The sequence below is a fragment of the Syngnathus acus genome, chromosome 5, assembly GCF_901709675.1.
Source record: "Syngnathus acus chromosome 5, fSynAcu1.2, whole genome shotgun sequence".
In the NCBI taxonomy this organism is placed as follows: Eukaryota; Metazoa; Chordata; class Actinopteri; order Syngnathiformes; family Syngnathidae; genus Syngnathus; species Syngnathus acus.
In genome coordinates this window covers 2,907,048-2,924,107 of record NC_051091.1, presented here as the reverse complement: position 1 = coordinate 2,924,107, position 17,060 = coordinate 2,907,048, and the positions used below count along the sequence as shown (strand labels likewise).

Genomic DNA, 17,060 nt, shown 5'->3' with positions numbered 1-17,060 from the left:
CCCCTAACTCGTTAGCCTGCCCAGTACTTCTTGTTGGTGATCGTACTTCGCGGATTTCACTTATCGCGGGTGGTTTTTGGAACCAATTATCCGCGATAAACGAGGGATTACTGTAAGTGTACATTTGGATTCATGTATGTGTATTGCAAACGGTTTGGCCCAACGTGCTGCCTGACATTAACTAGGTCTACTTAAAATTGTTGTCATCTACATCCAGTCTCTGTCCTTTATTTGCTCTTCATTGCATTTCTGCCCTCGAGCTGTGGCTTGGGGATACAGATTTGAATATTCAAATGGCAGGATGAGTGCGGGAGCAGGTGCGTCACAGCAAGGACAGAATCGGGTCATACTCGCACACAAAGCTGCGCGTGCGCGCCTTAACGCAAGTTAAACTGGCCTACAAGGCCCCGGGAGGTCAGCGTGGACGTGCCCACTCAGCCAATAGCTCAATCTTGGGCTCCTCTGCCATTGCTCCCGCCAACAATTTCCTGCAGTTGCCAAGGAAAACGATGCTTGCTTTGTCAGGACTCACGTCGGCTTTTCTCCTCAGGATGCTGCCAATGGCCTCGCACCATCTTTCTCATAGCAGCGATTCGAAATGATTCAGTTTGTCAACATGGCAAGACTACAATTATGGAGCCAAAAAAACAAACTAACTAAATTCGGGATTTAGCGTTGCCCTAAAATCTAGGTCAACCTTTTGCCATTTTTTTCAAGGGCCTCCTCATAATACCAACACAATGTAAGCAAAAATGCGATCGAAGTTTTAGAAATAAAGTCAAGTAATAAAATTCTTCTGAGGTCGTCATTTCTTGTTTTGTGATGCACACATTGGCAGAGCGAAACCACTCCCACAAGCAGGCTGGCGGAATCTCAACGCGGTCCGAGTAGAGTGTGAAAACCAACAGATGGCCGCATGACTTGCGTGTGCGTGCCGGTCAACTTCATGTGGACCACAGAGGACGCTCTCGCGGTTGGATGAACCCGCTTATGGAATAGTCACAGCAGAGAACCTGTTGTTGTTCAATGTTCGACAACACGCAAACATCAAAGGTGGATGAAGGTGCCAGATGAAGATACCATGTGGAGATTGATTTGCACGAGTAAGGAGGCGCACTTCCCTGAAAATTGGATCTCATTCAAGCAATTTTACAGAAAATACTCAAATGTTCCCCTTTTTCCAATAAGGACGTGGCATCCACAACTTTGTGCCAGAGAGTGGGAGCTTGGACATGCTTTTGTTTACTGACGCCAATGTGGTTTGGAGCTGAATATTAATCCAACTGATCTGTGCTCACACAGTTCCCCCTGGAATTGGGGCAAATTTCAACACCTGAAGCCAGTTATCACAGAGCAGCATGACATTTTCAGACATGTCTATCATTATGAGACCCGCAAAAAGTCCTTCAGGAAGTCTTGTCATTTTGGTTCAAAGCCGTCACTTTTAGGGAGTCCTTCAAAAGCAAACTTTTCCAAGAGGTTTCATAAAAAACTCCAGACCACCAAGCAAGGTTTACTTAAAAACATGAAATTTGGTAAGCATCGTAGAGGAGACCCACAAAAAGGTCTCAAAAGTCACGCTTGATTAGACACAAGAAGTCAAGCAGGGCTCTTCAAAAATGAAGTCCTGAAGGTTTTGTCTGATGGTTCTCAAAATGATAAGAATCCAGCCGACTTTGCTGGATTTGGTAGTCAGGTCTATTATAAGCAGACCGACAAAAAAGTCCAAAGAAGCTATGCATGAAAAAAATAAAAAGTCAGCAAGTTGGGCATTATAAGCCCATTTCCAGTGGAACTTCATAAATGAATTTGAGATTTTGCCGGGTAGATATTAAATGTGTCAAATCCATCCCCTGAAGCGAGTTTAACTGAGGGCCATGAAATTTGGTAGACATACTATCTATCATGAGTAGGCGCAAAAAAAAGTGTGTCACAAAGCCATCCCCAAAAAGATACAAGCCAGCCAACATTTTAGGGTCATTTACGGACACTTCCAGATATCTTTCAAAGACAAACTCAGACCAATTTTGGACGATTGCTGGCAATTTGGAGGCACAGATACTTAACAGATGGGCTGAAAAATATTAGGGCAAATTCAATATTTTGTCATTGCATGTGTGGGGGAGCATAGTAGTCTACGAGCACAGCTCCACAAGTTCCAAGCTTAACCTAATGTCATGTGTGAAGGTCATGTCCTAAAGCTTTTCACTGACGCCCTCTACTGGCAGAGAGCCAATCAAATTCCCCCCCCAAGTGACTGATCTTATAAATCAAATTCACTCCTCTGGATTTTATCTCCATTTGACCGACTGTCGACGCAGTAAGACACCTCACAAAGGATGCCAAATCCCGGATGTTTATCCAGGATTTGGTCTTTTGGGCTCTAGAGGATAATTTGTGCTGCGCGGCCCTCTTCAAAAATTGTCATCAGCGTCTCTCACCCAGCTAAATTTAAAAATAGATGCAGCGCTGCTGCAAAACAATTGTCATTGGAGCGGAAGAGGAGGGCAAAAGTGTAGAAACAGATTGAAGGCTCGTTGTCACAGATGTATGGAAAGCTGTTTGAGCTAATATTCAATATCCTTCATATCCACCATAAGCTTGGTGTACTGGTACAGTCTCTCCTCACGAGAAAGACAATTCAGCCCACTCATTGAACAACTTTGGCATACAAGGATGACCACTGTAAAGCAAATTCTGTGGACTACTTGCGATCTGCACACAATGATTACAGTACAATAGGCTAAGTCACTGGTCCCCAAACTACGGCTCGTGGGCCGAATACGGCCCACCTCCACATTTGGTCCGGCCCCCTGAACAATACCAAAGAGCATTTTGATTTTTTTTCATCCATGTGTATTTGTATTTAATGATAAAGTTGGACTTTTGCAAATTAAGCCTACTGGAAAAGGATTATAAGGAAACAAGAACTTTGAGAGCCTGCTCATTTAAGTAAGAGATTCTGCTCTGTCAACGAAGCTGAATTTGGACCTGTTAAGATTGTGCATGGCACAACAGAAAGTTTATATTCCATGGACTTTTTTTCTGTGAAGAACCCAGAGAGGGTTATTTGGTAATGATTTATTTCATGAAGAGTGTTATTATTTATTTCCGCACTTTTGTTCTGTGAAGAATCCAGAAAGGGTTATTTGCTTGTGCTTTCTGGAAAACAATACATTTTTACATTTAGGCACTCCTGCAGTCGTCACACTTATTTTGTTACAAACTTACCATCAGAGAAGGGAAACGTTATGTGGCCCTCACGGGAAAAGGTTTGGGGACCCCTGGGCTAAGTGCTTGACGTTAACTGGCTGAATGTTATAATGTCACCCGTCGGACAAAACCTTTGCTTTTGCCAGGGTGTTAAAGTCAAACAGTTCAGTGGCACTCATAGCTTAGTCATTTGCGTGGTTGGAAAACTTACTGTTCTGGCCCTGCGTGTTTTTCATCATGCTTGGATTTTCTGTAAGAGACAAAAAAAAAAAAAAAAGTTATTACTGGCACTGCTGTCTTCCCCAATGAGAAAGACCATTGCCTTGTAATGGAGTTGCAGAACACGGTGCATCACAACAAGTGAGATTAGAGTGAATGACTTTTTTTTAAAAACTTTTTATAAGCAGGATGCCAAGTGATTGCAATGCGAGGAGAAAGAGGGTAAAAGCAACACAGCTATTTTGGGATGCTAAGAGTGCTCATCTGAAGTGATGCGTCACCTGGATGCATGCCGCAAGAAACGTAGCGGCTTTTTCTAACATGCAACCATTTTATTAGGTTGATTTCTCAGGAGAGACAATCCAAAAGACAAACAAATGTTTGGATTTGCCGAGATTCGTTTTCATCAATCAGATGTATTAGGGAGGGGGGTGGGGGCGGCCGATGATGCGTTAAGGGTGCACCAGGTGGTCAGTAGACATCAAGGTTATGCCTCCCTGACATTTCTTCCTAAAAGTTGTATTTCAATAAGGTCTGACATCTCAATCCTTGTTTGCAGGCATTTTACAGACCATCATAAGAGTTGAGGCACTGAGTAATAAAAAAAAAAAATGCATTTTTGGAAAGGGACTCTCGAGGACCGGAAATGATTGTGCGTGGTTGGTTTGACGATGTTCCATGAAACACACAACTCTGACAACCAAGGTCCAAGCAAAGCAAATGTATGTGAAGGTTCTACTGGGATTTTGATGTCATAACTCCAATCCTGACACACCATTTTCCTTCAAATCGTGTCGACACGAATGACGGACTCCATAATGGTTGTCGTCTGTTGGGGCTCGTGCAAGAGCACTGCTACAACGCTCGCCATTGATGGACTAAAACCCTCGTTAAGAGAATAGTCATCCCTCTAAGTGCGGTCTTAAAAAGAAAGTGTTGTTGAGACAATTAGGGGCACAATCTTTTATTAATCGGAATCGCGCAGTAACATTAATGATTTATCGACAAAAGTGGTGGCATATATCTCAAAGGTATCTCAGAGTTAGTGTAGATAAAACATTTTGGTGAGATTTTTTTTTTTTTACGTGTGCTTAAATGTGTGTAAAAAGCATTCCAGCTGATTGGGTTAGGTTTGGGTGGTCGAACCGAATCTGTTTCATCTTCATGGCAAAACGTACCAAAGACTATGAGGCGGGTGTGCGTGTCTGTGGAGCCCAGAGGATTCTGGGCCGTGCAGCGGTACATGGAGCCGTTGAGCTCGGCCGGAACCCGTTCCAGGATCAGATCCTTGCCCTCTCGCTCGGTGCTGCCATCCAGGAGGCGCCCCCCCACGCGAGTCCAGGTGAAGAGGGGCTCTGGGAACACCTCGTTCTAAGTTCAAATGGAACAGAGGAATGGGCGGGGCCGTTGCAGGGAAAGAGATTAAGGGCAAAGGATGCATGAATAATACAGCCGATCCCCCTACTGATTCAATCTCGAGTTAACAACATGCATTAATAATCCACACTTCAGTTTACAACAGTTTATTCCCCTCGTAGTTCTTACCCCTCCAGTAAACATGTCTAAAAATAACAGCACGGAACAGATTTTGACGCGTGTCACGGTGTTGGAGGAGATATACAAGACAGCGTCTGTGATTCTCACATACACACACACACGCACACACACTAGCTCGGTTGTATGTGCTGAAACATGAATGGGGACAATTTGAACGGACTAATTTTTGTCGCTCACACTGAGCAATCTAACGTTTGTGTCGATGATGTCACGCTGGGCACGAAACAAAATGGATTTCACTCCAATTGGCAGAGGATGCGAACAATTTAGGACTAACTGCCGAAATGGGCTGCCTGTGCTTGATTGGGCGAATGTTGAATGGTTTGTGGTTGGATCGGCAATCTGGTTTGTTCCTTCCATCAACATTTAACTAGAAAATAACAATTCATTCAAATGGTCTATTGCCATCACACATTAGATTGAATTGTTTCCCCGTATCGGCCTGCACTTACCCCGCGAGCTCCTACCTGGAATCCTTGCACAGTGATGCGCACCGTGTCCCCGACTTTGGCCCTGCTGGGGGTCATAAAGAGCTTCGGGCCTTTTGGGGCAGCTGGAGGGAGATTAAAAAAAAAAGAAACAGAGACAAAAGGTCATCACACAGCGCATGGCTAAAAGAAGCACCTGTTCTGTCAAGGGAGAAGAGTGACAAATACAATTTCCTGTCAATTAAGGTCGGTGGGAAAAAAGCAGGGGACCTCGCAGGTCCCTTTATCAGAACAACGACGCTGGATTTATTCCCCTTTAGAGAGAAAAAGGGACTAAATTGGGTGGATGCTCATTACTGGAGGAGAATGGGAGCACGTCGGGTGGAGTGTGGAGGCGGCCAGATAAGGGACACTCATGGAGCTAATTCCCTTGTCTGGCTGTGGACAACCGGCCCTTGGCGCCTTTCATTTGGACCCGCTGAAACAATGTGGCACGGAGCTTCTAATATTCCAAGATTATACAGGGTCGGGTTATTCCCTTATGTGCTGAGTCCTGATATGAAAAAAAGTGATTTGCATAATATGTGCAAAGCAAAAAGGGTCATTTTCATGCAGATCCGGTAACCATAAGATATCCTTTCAGGCCCGTCTAAGAAGCTTCTGCGTCATGTGATCCAATGAACAAAGTTAACGGCGGGTGCCACACGCTGAGCGGCGGCAATGCAGTTTTAGACAAATGAACTAATTAAGCAGGGATGAGCGTCGAGCTAAGGACCCACTATCAATAACACCGCTTGTTCTCCATCAATTTGCCGCTTTTAACTCTTAATATAAATCACATTAGACGCTTAGTTTCATTGATGAGGGGAAACTAAGAGACAAATAAATACAAGCAAATAAATGAAATCATTGGACGGCTATTTATCTGGCCTTGGAGGCAAATGAATGAATACATTTGTAAGACTACAAGGCATAAAAAAGATAAATGACACTCTTTTACTTGTAATAAAACAAAGCACGCACGTGGCTAAACATAAATGTCAAGTCTACATCCAAAAAAGCATCTCAAGTGCTAATCAATTTTGGGTAGGTGGCAGGTAGGGTTCCAGAGGTGGTGCCGTATTATGCAAAATATTCTTTTTAGTGCTTGTGTACGAATAGTTGCACGTCTGGCATGCATCAAGTAAGACATTAACCACCAAATCAACGTTTTGTTATCAGCCTATTTCTGGAAATGTGTCTGTGAAGCTAACTCTGAAATCCCGCCCCACTGTGATGTAACAGTGGGGCACAAAATCCGAAGGGCTTGCTCGGAGATACGTCTTGAATATTAACCTGCCCAACACCAAACCACAATTTGGCAGGTCCTTGGCATTTTATCGAATGCACACGCACAAAAAACACACAAACAGGTCGGTTTTTCGGCCTTTACGTCGTTAAGGGTGAGTAAAACATGGATAAATAAAACATGAATCTATGTAGAACCACAAATCAGAGAGGGTTCACTCTACATCCTCATTCATTACATTATTTTAAATCCCTGCACAGACGAAACTGCATCAGCAAAATGGCTCCTAAAGTAGGACAGCGACATTGGCCGATATAAAATGATAAATCTGACATTTTCAAGATGAGAGAAAACATCACCATGCTTCCCTTGGCAAAGACGAAGCACGCGTGACACGGCCTGGCGTGTCTTCTCATGCCCACGACGGATGGCGGTTCACAGGCTACTTCTGGCAACAGCCAGCGTGATCGGAGGAGCTTCTTGCTTTTCATGGTGTCACACACGGAACGTGTCGTGCATATGGCCGTTATAAAAAGATGATTGCCGATTTCTGGGATTCGCTCCAGTGGCGACAGTTGGTGTTCAACGTCAGCCACCCTTGATTAGGGCATCGGGCGCTCAAATGGACTTGAGGCCAAACAGCTCCCACCAGGGAGTGATGCAGAACCCCCTCGGACTGGGCATTTGGACTTGGTAGCAGATGGTCAATAAAGGGTGCTCGGCTTTTGCCGCACTCCTTAGATGAATCGACTTGAATACCAATTAAGTAAAGAAAATATTAGAATAAAATATTGTAAACTACTCTGTATGTATTTTCATGGGTGGGACGATCATCGAAAAAGTGTTTTTTTGTCTCCCAAAGTATGGGACAAAACAAAACAGTAGGAAGACTCAAAATACAACATTAACAATGTTCAACAAGGTTCAAAATAAGAGGCGATCAACACCTGACGAAAGGAAGCATAACTTGACTCATGACAGGAACATTGGAGAGCCAACCTGGCAAAACAGACAACTAAATAGTACAAAATAATTGACCAGACAACGAGGTATACCTGAACAAGACACGAGTGGCTGAAAGGAGCTGATTGGTAGAGACAAGATGAAACAGTTGGAAACAGAAACCTGATGAGCAAGTACAAAAAGAACAGTGACAACGTATGCTTCAAAATAAAACTATGGGAAAACATGACAAAACAAAAAGAACAGTGACAATGTTCGGGAAAACATGACAAAACATAAAACAAGATCAAGTTTAATCAGATCAGGTATATATATTTTTAGAAGAGCAGAAAAAATGGTGTATAGTTTTAAATGAGGAAACTTGTTTTGTTTATCTCTATGATGTAGTTTAATGCTGGGGCTCACAAATCCATAGCTTGTTTTAGTCTTGATATAGAGTAAAAAAACAAAGTCATATTTGGGCAGTACGATCTCCTCAATACAAGAGATAGGGCCGAGGTGGGGCGCTCCAATCCAGGCTTACCAATCAGTGACAGCCGGATCAGCTCTCTAAGTTCTCAATTGACAGGTCAAACTTCAGCAGTTGAAACAAAGAGAATAAATAATTCACTAAAATTCACTCTAGATTTTTGTACCCGCTACATGGTCAGAATGAACTTTATAAGGGCAGGTGCCATTTCTTTTTTTACCATTACACATCTAAAAATGACACTAGATTCCTCACAACTGCTCCTATTGACCTTGAGCTCGTACAATGAACTTAATTCTACAACATAATCTTTTTAATCGGCTTTATGGGCATGGTAGTTCACGCATGCCCAAAAGACAACTTTTTGGCCGTGCATCAGGTGTGCTCGGACATCAACAGGTGCGGCCAGCTGCACCTCAGACAGGAAAAGTTGAGGGCAGACTGGCGCATTTACTGGATGAGCGGCTTGGTTAAAGAAAACCAGGGCAAGAGGCGCGTGAAGCATATTTTAAAAAGGGCTGACGGTCGGATCCGGCGGCAGCTCCATCCAGGTGAATCCGGCCATGTAATTCCTTGCACGGGTCTGAGCGGGAACACTAAAGCCACCAGATAAGACGTATTGATGAGTGGCCAACACTAACACAAATAACTGCACGTGCACACACACGCACACACACACACACTCCCATCGTCTATTCAGATGCCAATGCCATCTGGAGCCGAGCATCTGCTCTTTGATTATCCCCGACTGGCAAAGCAATGGTGACGTGAGGTAAAGTTGAACCCGGCGCTTGCACTGCCAGTGTAACACTATTTCCGTTGGGCACCTTTGCTCGCCCGCAAAAAGAGCACCTTTTAAATATTCAGGCACCGACCCGGACTCTCCTGGACAGACTCCAGGAGCGAGCGTGACGATTCGACGGGAGAGGAGCGCTCTTTTCCAACACCCCGAGGCCCAACCGGCGTCAGCCTCTCGTCCCATTTAATATATGGCAAGCGCGTTGCCCTTCATGAATATTCAAGGCGTGTAATACAACACTGGTTCGATTGTCAGATTGTCAGCTCTGGCTCGTGTGACGATATTAAATCGCTGAAAGATTTAGCGCTTATGGCCACGGAAAGGACCAGCTATTCATTTCCTGACCAAGAGCAGCTTGCGGAGTGAAAAAGCACGCGCGTTATGCACTTATCACGGATATGACGGGTAAGTTGTCACTAAAAGTAGATTGTCTGCATTTTCTTCACAATTCAAAACAATGTGTGTATATTTCCGTCTGGATCTGAAAATGTGGTGCGGGCTGCAGAAAACACAGTCACCCGCTATTTTCACTGCGCTTTCAAGTACGTGTTGCTTATCAGAATTTAGCTGTGAGTCTAACAAAATTGGCATGATAGTTCAGACGGTTATATTTGGAAATTGACGGCTTTGCAGACAAGCTAAATTGTGTCATTATAAGTTAGCTCCACCGGAATATCACAGTTCGGCAGACATTCAGAAGAAAACTATCAAAACAATATTTCAGAAATAGGCACAAAATTAACGATTTATTTGGCTGGTTGATTTCCTATAAGGCCGGCACCACCGTTTTGTATGCAAGCCATTAGAAGCCATTTTTCCACAACACAAAGTCTGAAGTGAATCAGTCCATACGCCCGCAGTCTTGACTGAGGACATTTGACTCTTTTGTGACTGAAGTGTTTTGTTTTGTGCTGAGTGTTTGGCATTCCAAATGCGCTCTGACTCAATGGCTCATCTTCTATTCTCTTTTCTTCTCAAAATGAAAATCAAATGTCTGATGAGGAACATGATAGTGATAAACGAGCGACTTCAAACAACTTGTCAAAACAAAAGCGACGTTGACATTTAGCGAGAGTTTCTACCCGTCTTGTCATCCCTCCACGAGCTTGTCGCGGCTTTAATCATCCATGTTGGAGGGGGCCAACTATTGAAATATTTACGACGCTGCGCTTCAGTCTGATGAAGACCGCTCATGTCGTCGGCGCTCTAACTGACGCTGCTGACTCAGTTTCGCATGTGATAAACTACATTTCTGCGCTCTGGGAGGACGGGTCGGCGACAGCTACTGCGCTCCGCCAGGAATTATTCTGCGATAAAATCTTTCTTGCTGTCAGATACCTCCCCTTCAAAAAAAAAATCATATCAACCCATTAGAGATGTGATTTCAAAGCTGGCACAGATTGGCAGCAAAGCAGAATAATGAACAATTAGACCCAAGCGAACTTCAGTAACCCAAAATATCCATCATTTTGAATCAAAAGTGACCAAGCGGATTATAAGCGGAGCATCAAACTGAACACTAATAAGTGCTGTCAGCGTGGACTGATTTACCGTCGACAACAGAAAGGAGCTCTAATTGAAACTCTGTAGACTCAGCCTAATTAGACAGGTACGTGACACGTGGGTTCTGGCAAGAAATCTTCCTGGCGCATAAAAAAAGTCAAACCGCCTCAAAAACAACATTGGACCCGGGAGTGCGGCAACAAGAACAGATGTTACCGCTAGCGCTCGGTCGGTAAAACAAAACAATATTAACAGGCATCAACATTTATTCCATTGTTGTTATTGATTTTGGACAGCACAAAAGTATCTATCTCTTCAATGCAAGTTTCTTTGTGCACGATTATGAGTGATCCTCGTGGATCACGATGCTCGTCTGCAGAAGAATGACGCCAATGTTTCGCCTTTGAAGTGTTAATTGGAAATGCTGGGAGCCATCTTTGTTTTTAGTTTATACGGAAAATACAGAGGGGGGTTGTGCAAAAACAAGACTTTAGCCCCAAAGTTAGACTTTTGTTTGCTTCATCGGATTTATTCTTTTTGATATTTTAATCTGCACAGAAATACCCCACTGCTATTGTTCTGTCTTGTGAAATTTAATTGATGTTTAAAAGAAGACTAAGAGCTTCAGTGACGCACGCATATTGTGCACAGAACCTTGTGCACTGTGTCTCTGAATCGTCATCTCACGTTTCCAATTCATCTTGTCGCTGGTGCGTTAAGTGAAACTGGCGGCAGACGGTGCCGAGAATTGGCCTGCCAGTCACTGTCGGGTTTTTGCGTTCTCCCCCTTAAACTCCCAATCTGCAATCTTTGTCGGTTTTAAATCACAGTTCTGAAGGGGAACAAAGAAGCAGTCGTAAGCAAGAGATTAATAAGAGATGTACGAGAAATGTAAGGCGCCTCTTATAATTGTACAAATGAACGTTGTCTTGGCTTGAGTGAACGTTTTTATGACAGCGCGATTTGGTGTAGGACCCAAGCCTTTTGGAAGTTTCCTTTACGTTCCACACACTAACCCTTACCCTTTGACCGGACTTGCCTACCCCTGACCTAGGGCTCTGGAGAAATGGAAGTATCAAAGCAAAACAAAGCATCCTACCCAATGTGACCTCCGTCTGCATCGGCATTGAGAGCGCTGGGTGCTTGACCTCGCAGCTGAAAAGGGCGTCGTTGTCCAGCTGCGGGTTGAGGGTCCACGTGAGCCGCGCCTGCACCACCACCGAGCCGTCGCTTTGCGGGATGTGCGTGTGGCTGAAGTAGTACAGGGGGTCCGTGTTGTGGACCCAGCGGGGGAACTCTCTGCTCACCACCGTCTCCGGGATGACCTCGGTGGCGGGGCTGGGCTCCGAGGCCTGCAGGCCCTGAGTGTGCGGCCGTTCCGTATACAAACGCGCCGAAGGGCTCTCAGGGTCCAGCAGGGAGAGCGAGCGCTGCAGCTTGGTCTCGTCCAGGTCCCGGCTGATGAGCGGCCTGGCTCCTCGGAAGCCCGCCGAGCCACCGCCCTGATCGCCGGCTGATGGCTGAACGTATGAGATCACCTCGATCAGCTCACCGTCCCGCTTGAAGTACACCTTAGACACGACATGGAGAACAGGGTTCAATAATTGCCGCTTTATATATAACACTATACGTTCTCCCTGGAATACAAGTGTTTGCAAAAATTGTTGATTTTGAACTTGTTCAGGCCCTCAAACCATCAATTCATTTGTACGAACACTCATAATTAATACAATAATTCCAAGCCCGCTTGGTGCTCGGTCCTTAATCACATTTTGGACCACTGACTGAGGAAAGGACGCCAGCGGCTCCAAACAAAACCACACTTGTCTGGAGCTTCTGGCAACCTGACAAACATATGGTGAAAATTTATCAAAACACTAAACAGCGTCAAGGGACAGACAGCACGACTCGTTTGGAACCGAACGTGAGACAAGGCCAATGAGGCTGGTCAGTGCTCGTTTGGATCTGGCCGAAATAAGTTTCTCGAAATGTGGTAGATGACTGGTCCAAACATTTGGCCCATTCACCTATTTTTGTTCTTGCTTATCCTGTACGGGGTCCGGAGTGGACGAAGCCTATCTCAACTGACCGAGTCAGAATCATTTTTATTAACCAAGTCTGTAAAAGAATACGCAAATAATTTATCTCTTGCAGTTGGAGCCACCTATTCATGTGCAAAACTTCGTATTTGGTGCTGGCTTACATCTGCTTTCTGGATCTGTTCGTAATTATAGTCAGCTTTTAAATGGTGATGCAATTTAGCATGGACAAAAGCATTGTGCTCTGTTCCACTTTCACGTAACAGCTTTCAAAAGAACTTGGCTCTTGCCTGCTTTTCAAACCATCATTTTACAGTAATTGTTATGTTCAGAAAGTGCCTAACATATAAGTGAGTGGCACACATTCAAAAGAGTTACTAGCTGTCTTCATATAAGCGACATTCTCTCATCAGAGCACTGTAAGAATCAAGGACAACTGAAGTCGAACTTTTTGTCTGGTGAGCAACTTTTTAAGGAGGCAGCCTGATCTCATGAGAGTGAGCCAGCTCTTATGGTGCTTCAAGTAAATCTAAGCCAGCAACAAGTATGGATTTCGTTCCCATGACAATTAGGGATGGAGTGAAGGGTAGCTACATTTGGAACGCCAAATCAAAAGTTACTTCTACTTGAACCTTATGAATCTTCAACCAGCTTAGCTACCCAATCATAGGTGGAAAAACAGGTTCTATCAAGATGTATTACATCATTATAATCGGAACAGGAGCTTCCTCACAGGCATATATTCAGAAATAGGCGGATAAAACAAGATATACAGTCCTTGTATGTGGTTGTCGCATTTCACAGTTGAAGGACGGGCAGGGACTCTAGCTTATACAACCATTTAAAAGGTTTCACAAATACTTGATACAGACCCCGATGAAGGCTTACGGTCAGTACCTGTTTTTATGTATCAGTTCCTGGTCTGAGTGGACCTTCTGTCCCTGCCCACTGTGAGCCTCTTCCGCCCCCGTCTGTGTCTCTATTCGACAACCTCCCTTCCCTTCAATAAACCCTGGTCCAAGCTGCATTTGGTCGCCCTGCTCCATTCATTCAAGACACCCTCATGCGCAAATAATAATGGGGTTACTGGTATCCATGGAAACGCAGCCACCAACGCCGAGCGTGCGCTATCGAGCGAGCGCCTTTGAGCCAGTGCACGTGCCGCTCGGCTCCAAGCTAATGATGTTGCTTTCGTGGCAGCAAACACGACCTCAGTGACAAAATGGGTAAAAAGTATCGTGTTGGCTAAAAATAAATTGCCTGTATTACCATAGGTGGATTTCAGATTCTCTGACTGTACGTATGGATCTGGGTACTCGTAAGCTCAACTACACTTGCGAGAGTCGCGACACTGCCGAAGGGGAGAAACAAGTTGTCACATTAAAGAAGACTCATTGGCCACAAAGTCTGCTCAGATTGCATAGCGGGGACCGTACACGCTGCCCCCTATGTGAATGTAAACATATCTTCTGCAGCAATTCCTTAAAGGTCGGGCGGTATTCATGTTTGTTTGCACTCATTATTGCTGTTTTCACACTCAAGGTAGCAACCCTTAAGGTGCCAAGTGTCGCTAGCGGCTACATAAATTCATTCAAGTGCATAGATCTGTGGATCATAGCGACTGGAGGGACGCTGCTATACAACTTTCTTTCAGACCGAGTATGAATAGTCACTTTCTTCCAATACACATACTATATGACAAGGTTTCTTGACATCTTTTATTGTATGCACTTTAACAGACTTTATTAATACCCCATTACTGTCTTGCGTTGTCTTCTGGAGTAGTTGTAGCCCCTGGGATGTGTCCCTCTAAATTCCTTCAGATATTCATTATTACGGTTTAGACAGTCACCATAATGCTATTTAGACAGGGTAGGTCTCTGCAAGGAGATCAGGCGGTCTAAATGGAAATGGATTTGTCAACAAGACATCATGGGGAAAAGTGTCAAAGACAGGAGACGAGCCACTCGGGGAAATCAGTGAGATGTCCCGTTAGCAGAGTGGGAGTTATAACTAGCTTCTGGTTTTGCCTGTGTGATCTGATTGTTTAAAAAAAATAGTCCTTCACTCATCTATTATAGAACTTTCAGAGTAGGTAATGTATTTTTAAACTTGTATGACCAAAAACGCACCGGTGCGGCTTGACTTGAGCATTTGAGTCATTCAGTGACTGATCTCTAAACTCATCAAATATTGAATGGCCAACTATTGCGGCAGTTACTGCCACCCCTTCGCGGCGATGAATCTGTGGAGGCACCAAAAATATTGCTAGAAATATTACCCGTGCTCTCCATAAAGGTTATTACCAATGGGAAACAGAAAGTATTTCTCTTTCATTTTCAACATTTCTCAAAGCTGTCCCTAAGCACTAAACAGGAGGATTGACAGCTTTCAACTTAAAAAAGCTTTTCTGCCAGTGTTGTTGTTACCCCTGCAGTTTTTCCCACTCTTTATTTACGAAGAGAACTCTACGGGACGAAAATGTTGCTTGTGACCAAAATAGATGTGTACGAGTGTGTTAAGTGCACTCCGTGTGGATTATATGAACTTTGGGGAATTGTGGATGCTGTGTTTATATCTGTCATTGATTTCCTTTGCCACATCTTTAGTCAGAATCTCAGGGGAGACATTTTTGTGATTGTGTAGCATTTTAGGCTAACCTTGATGTCAAAACAGACGGCGGAAGTCAAATTCAACGGATTTTCAGAGGATTGGTTATGAAATTGTCAACCTATGAGTCTTTCCAGCAAAAAAAGAGACCATACTGTGTAGTTTAAATATATTGACATCATTTCAAGTCCATCCAATAACCTGTTCACAGTGTGTTCTTTCCTTCGAACTGTTAAAATGTAATTTTCTCAATATGTGGCTCAGTTTGACAAGTTGTTGATAACAACAAAAACAACAACAAAACACTGAAATGTCTTCAAATGGAAGCACAAACACAGATTAATTTTCCTCATGTGATTATGTAGCTGCCAGGGGATGTCGCTCACTGTGATACGTGTCAAAAAAATAAACATTACATTTCCCACAGTGACACGGGCACATCGCTGTGTGATTTTCCAACATTCAGCATGCAATTTATCATGAGAAAAACAAAAAGAAAACTGCAAACAACCAGACATGTCTCATTAACTTGCTGCTGAAAATAGAAAATTGCAGATAACAACGTAGCCCGTTTCCCTACCTGCTACGCTGGGAGGCAGAATTGTATGCTTTGGTTCTGTGCTAATAGCATTGATGCCATCAGCTGGAAAAAAAGCCTGTTTGAATCAGTCATCCATCCCCAAAATATGAACTGGGGTTTCACTTTAGAGCGCCTTATTGTTGGCTATACCTGCATGCACATTACGGAGAGAAGGGAGTCGAGAGAGGTAAAAAAAAAAAAAAAAAGCCTGATTTTCCTGATCCAACCTTCCGCAAGAGTACTCGACAATTCTTCTAATCATTTAAATCAGGCAGGTTTGTTAACAATATTTTTCTCTGTGGTGTTGAAATGACAAGAAATGTTATTTTCACTTTCCGGAGACTTTAAGCTTCTCGTCGGTTATGCATTTAATTGAGAAGGCAATAACGCAACTCAGCTGTATTTATAGAGCACTTTAAAAACAAGCACAGCAGCATATAAAGTGGCCAAAATAAAAATGAGATATAAACACAAAGACAGTTAAAACCTAACAACATAATAAAACACTAAAACAATGCCAATTCTCATCTTGAGTCACAAGCCAAAGAATAAAGATACGTGTTAAGATAACTTTTAAAGGTGGATAGAGAGAGAGATTGTCTAATGTTTGACGAAAACTCATTCCAAACGGGGGACCGGGAACGAAAAATGATTACAAGGCTCCACTTAGTCATCTGGTTGGCTGATTTGAAGTCAGTAAAAACAAAGTCTAGACGACTTAGAAACTTGTGTGGGACCATGAAAAATAAAGTAATGAGTTTGCATGTACAGCTAACTGCTGCAAGTACAAAGTAGCCAACGCGTGACTGAGCTTCAACGTCTTGACTCATGACTTGCATAACCCAAATAAACACAAAAGCAGCAGTGACGCTAAATATGACTGCAGGGTGATGTTCATAAAGTGTGAGGGATGGCTCTTGGAATGCTATTTCTTTCTTTCTTATTGAAACAGAGGAGCGGGCTCAGTACAGCCAGCCGGGCCGCTGTGCTGTCGATCACGTTTACTGTCACGGTTATCAACATCCACCATCGTCTTGTTACTCTGCCCGCGATCAGCAGGTCCACGCCAGCATCGTCATGCCGCAACGCCAACATGTTCAATTCTCGGGAACAGTCGGCAGACATTAAACTCACGCCGGGCTCGCCTCTCAAATGGGACGCTCGGGGGATGACAGCGGCAACACTCGGAGTTTTTCTCCCTTTCTACCTACAGCAGCTGCAGTTCCGATGGTATTTTCTGCAGTGCGGGTTGGTGCGCTGTCTTGCATGATAATTATTTGTCTGCGGAATGCGGACGAAGGACGATGCCACACTGTGAGGGCACGATAAGTTTGGACTCATCTCAGTCTTTGCCACAGATGCAATTTGGACGCAAAGCACCAGCTACACTCA

At 43.9% G+C, this 17,060-nt stretch overlaps 1 protein-coding gene across 3 annotated transcripts in view; it reads right to left on the bottom strand.

The window, feature by feature from the left end:
- igsf21a (immunoglobin superfamily, member 21a) overlaps positions 1-17,060 on the bottom strand; it is a 100,789-nt gene that overhangs the window by 3,923 nt on the left and 79,806 nt on the right. For 2 of the 3 annotated variants that reach the window (XM_037251914.1, XM_037251916.1), the window contains 4 exons: positions 11,539-12,010; positions 5,442-5,542; positions 4,611-4,803; positions 3,425-3,463 (listed from right to left, as the gene is read on the bottom strand). In XM_037251914.1, coding sequence (XP_037107809.1) covers positions 3,425-3,463; positions 4,611-4,803; positions 5,442-5,542; positions 11,539-12,010 — 805 coding nt within the window. The remainder of the gene's footprint in view (positions 1-3,424; positions 3,464-4,610; positions 4,804-5,441; positions 5,543-11,538; positions 12,011-17,060) is intronic. The other variant, XM_037251915.1, reaches the window with a different exon arrangement.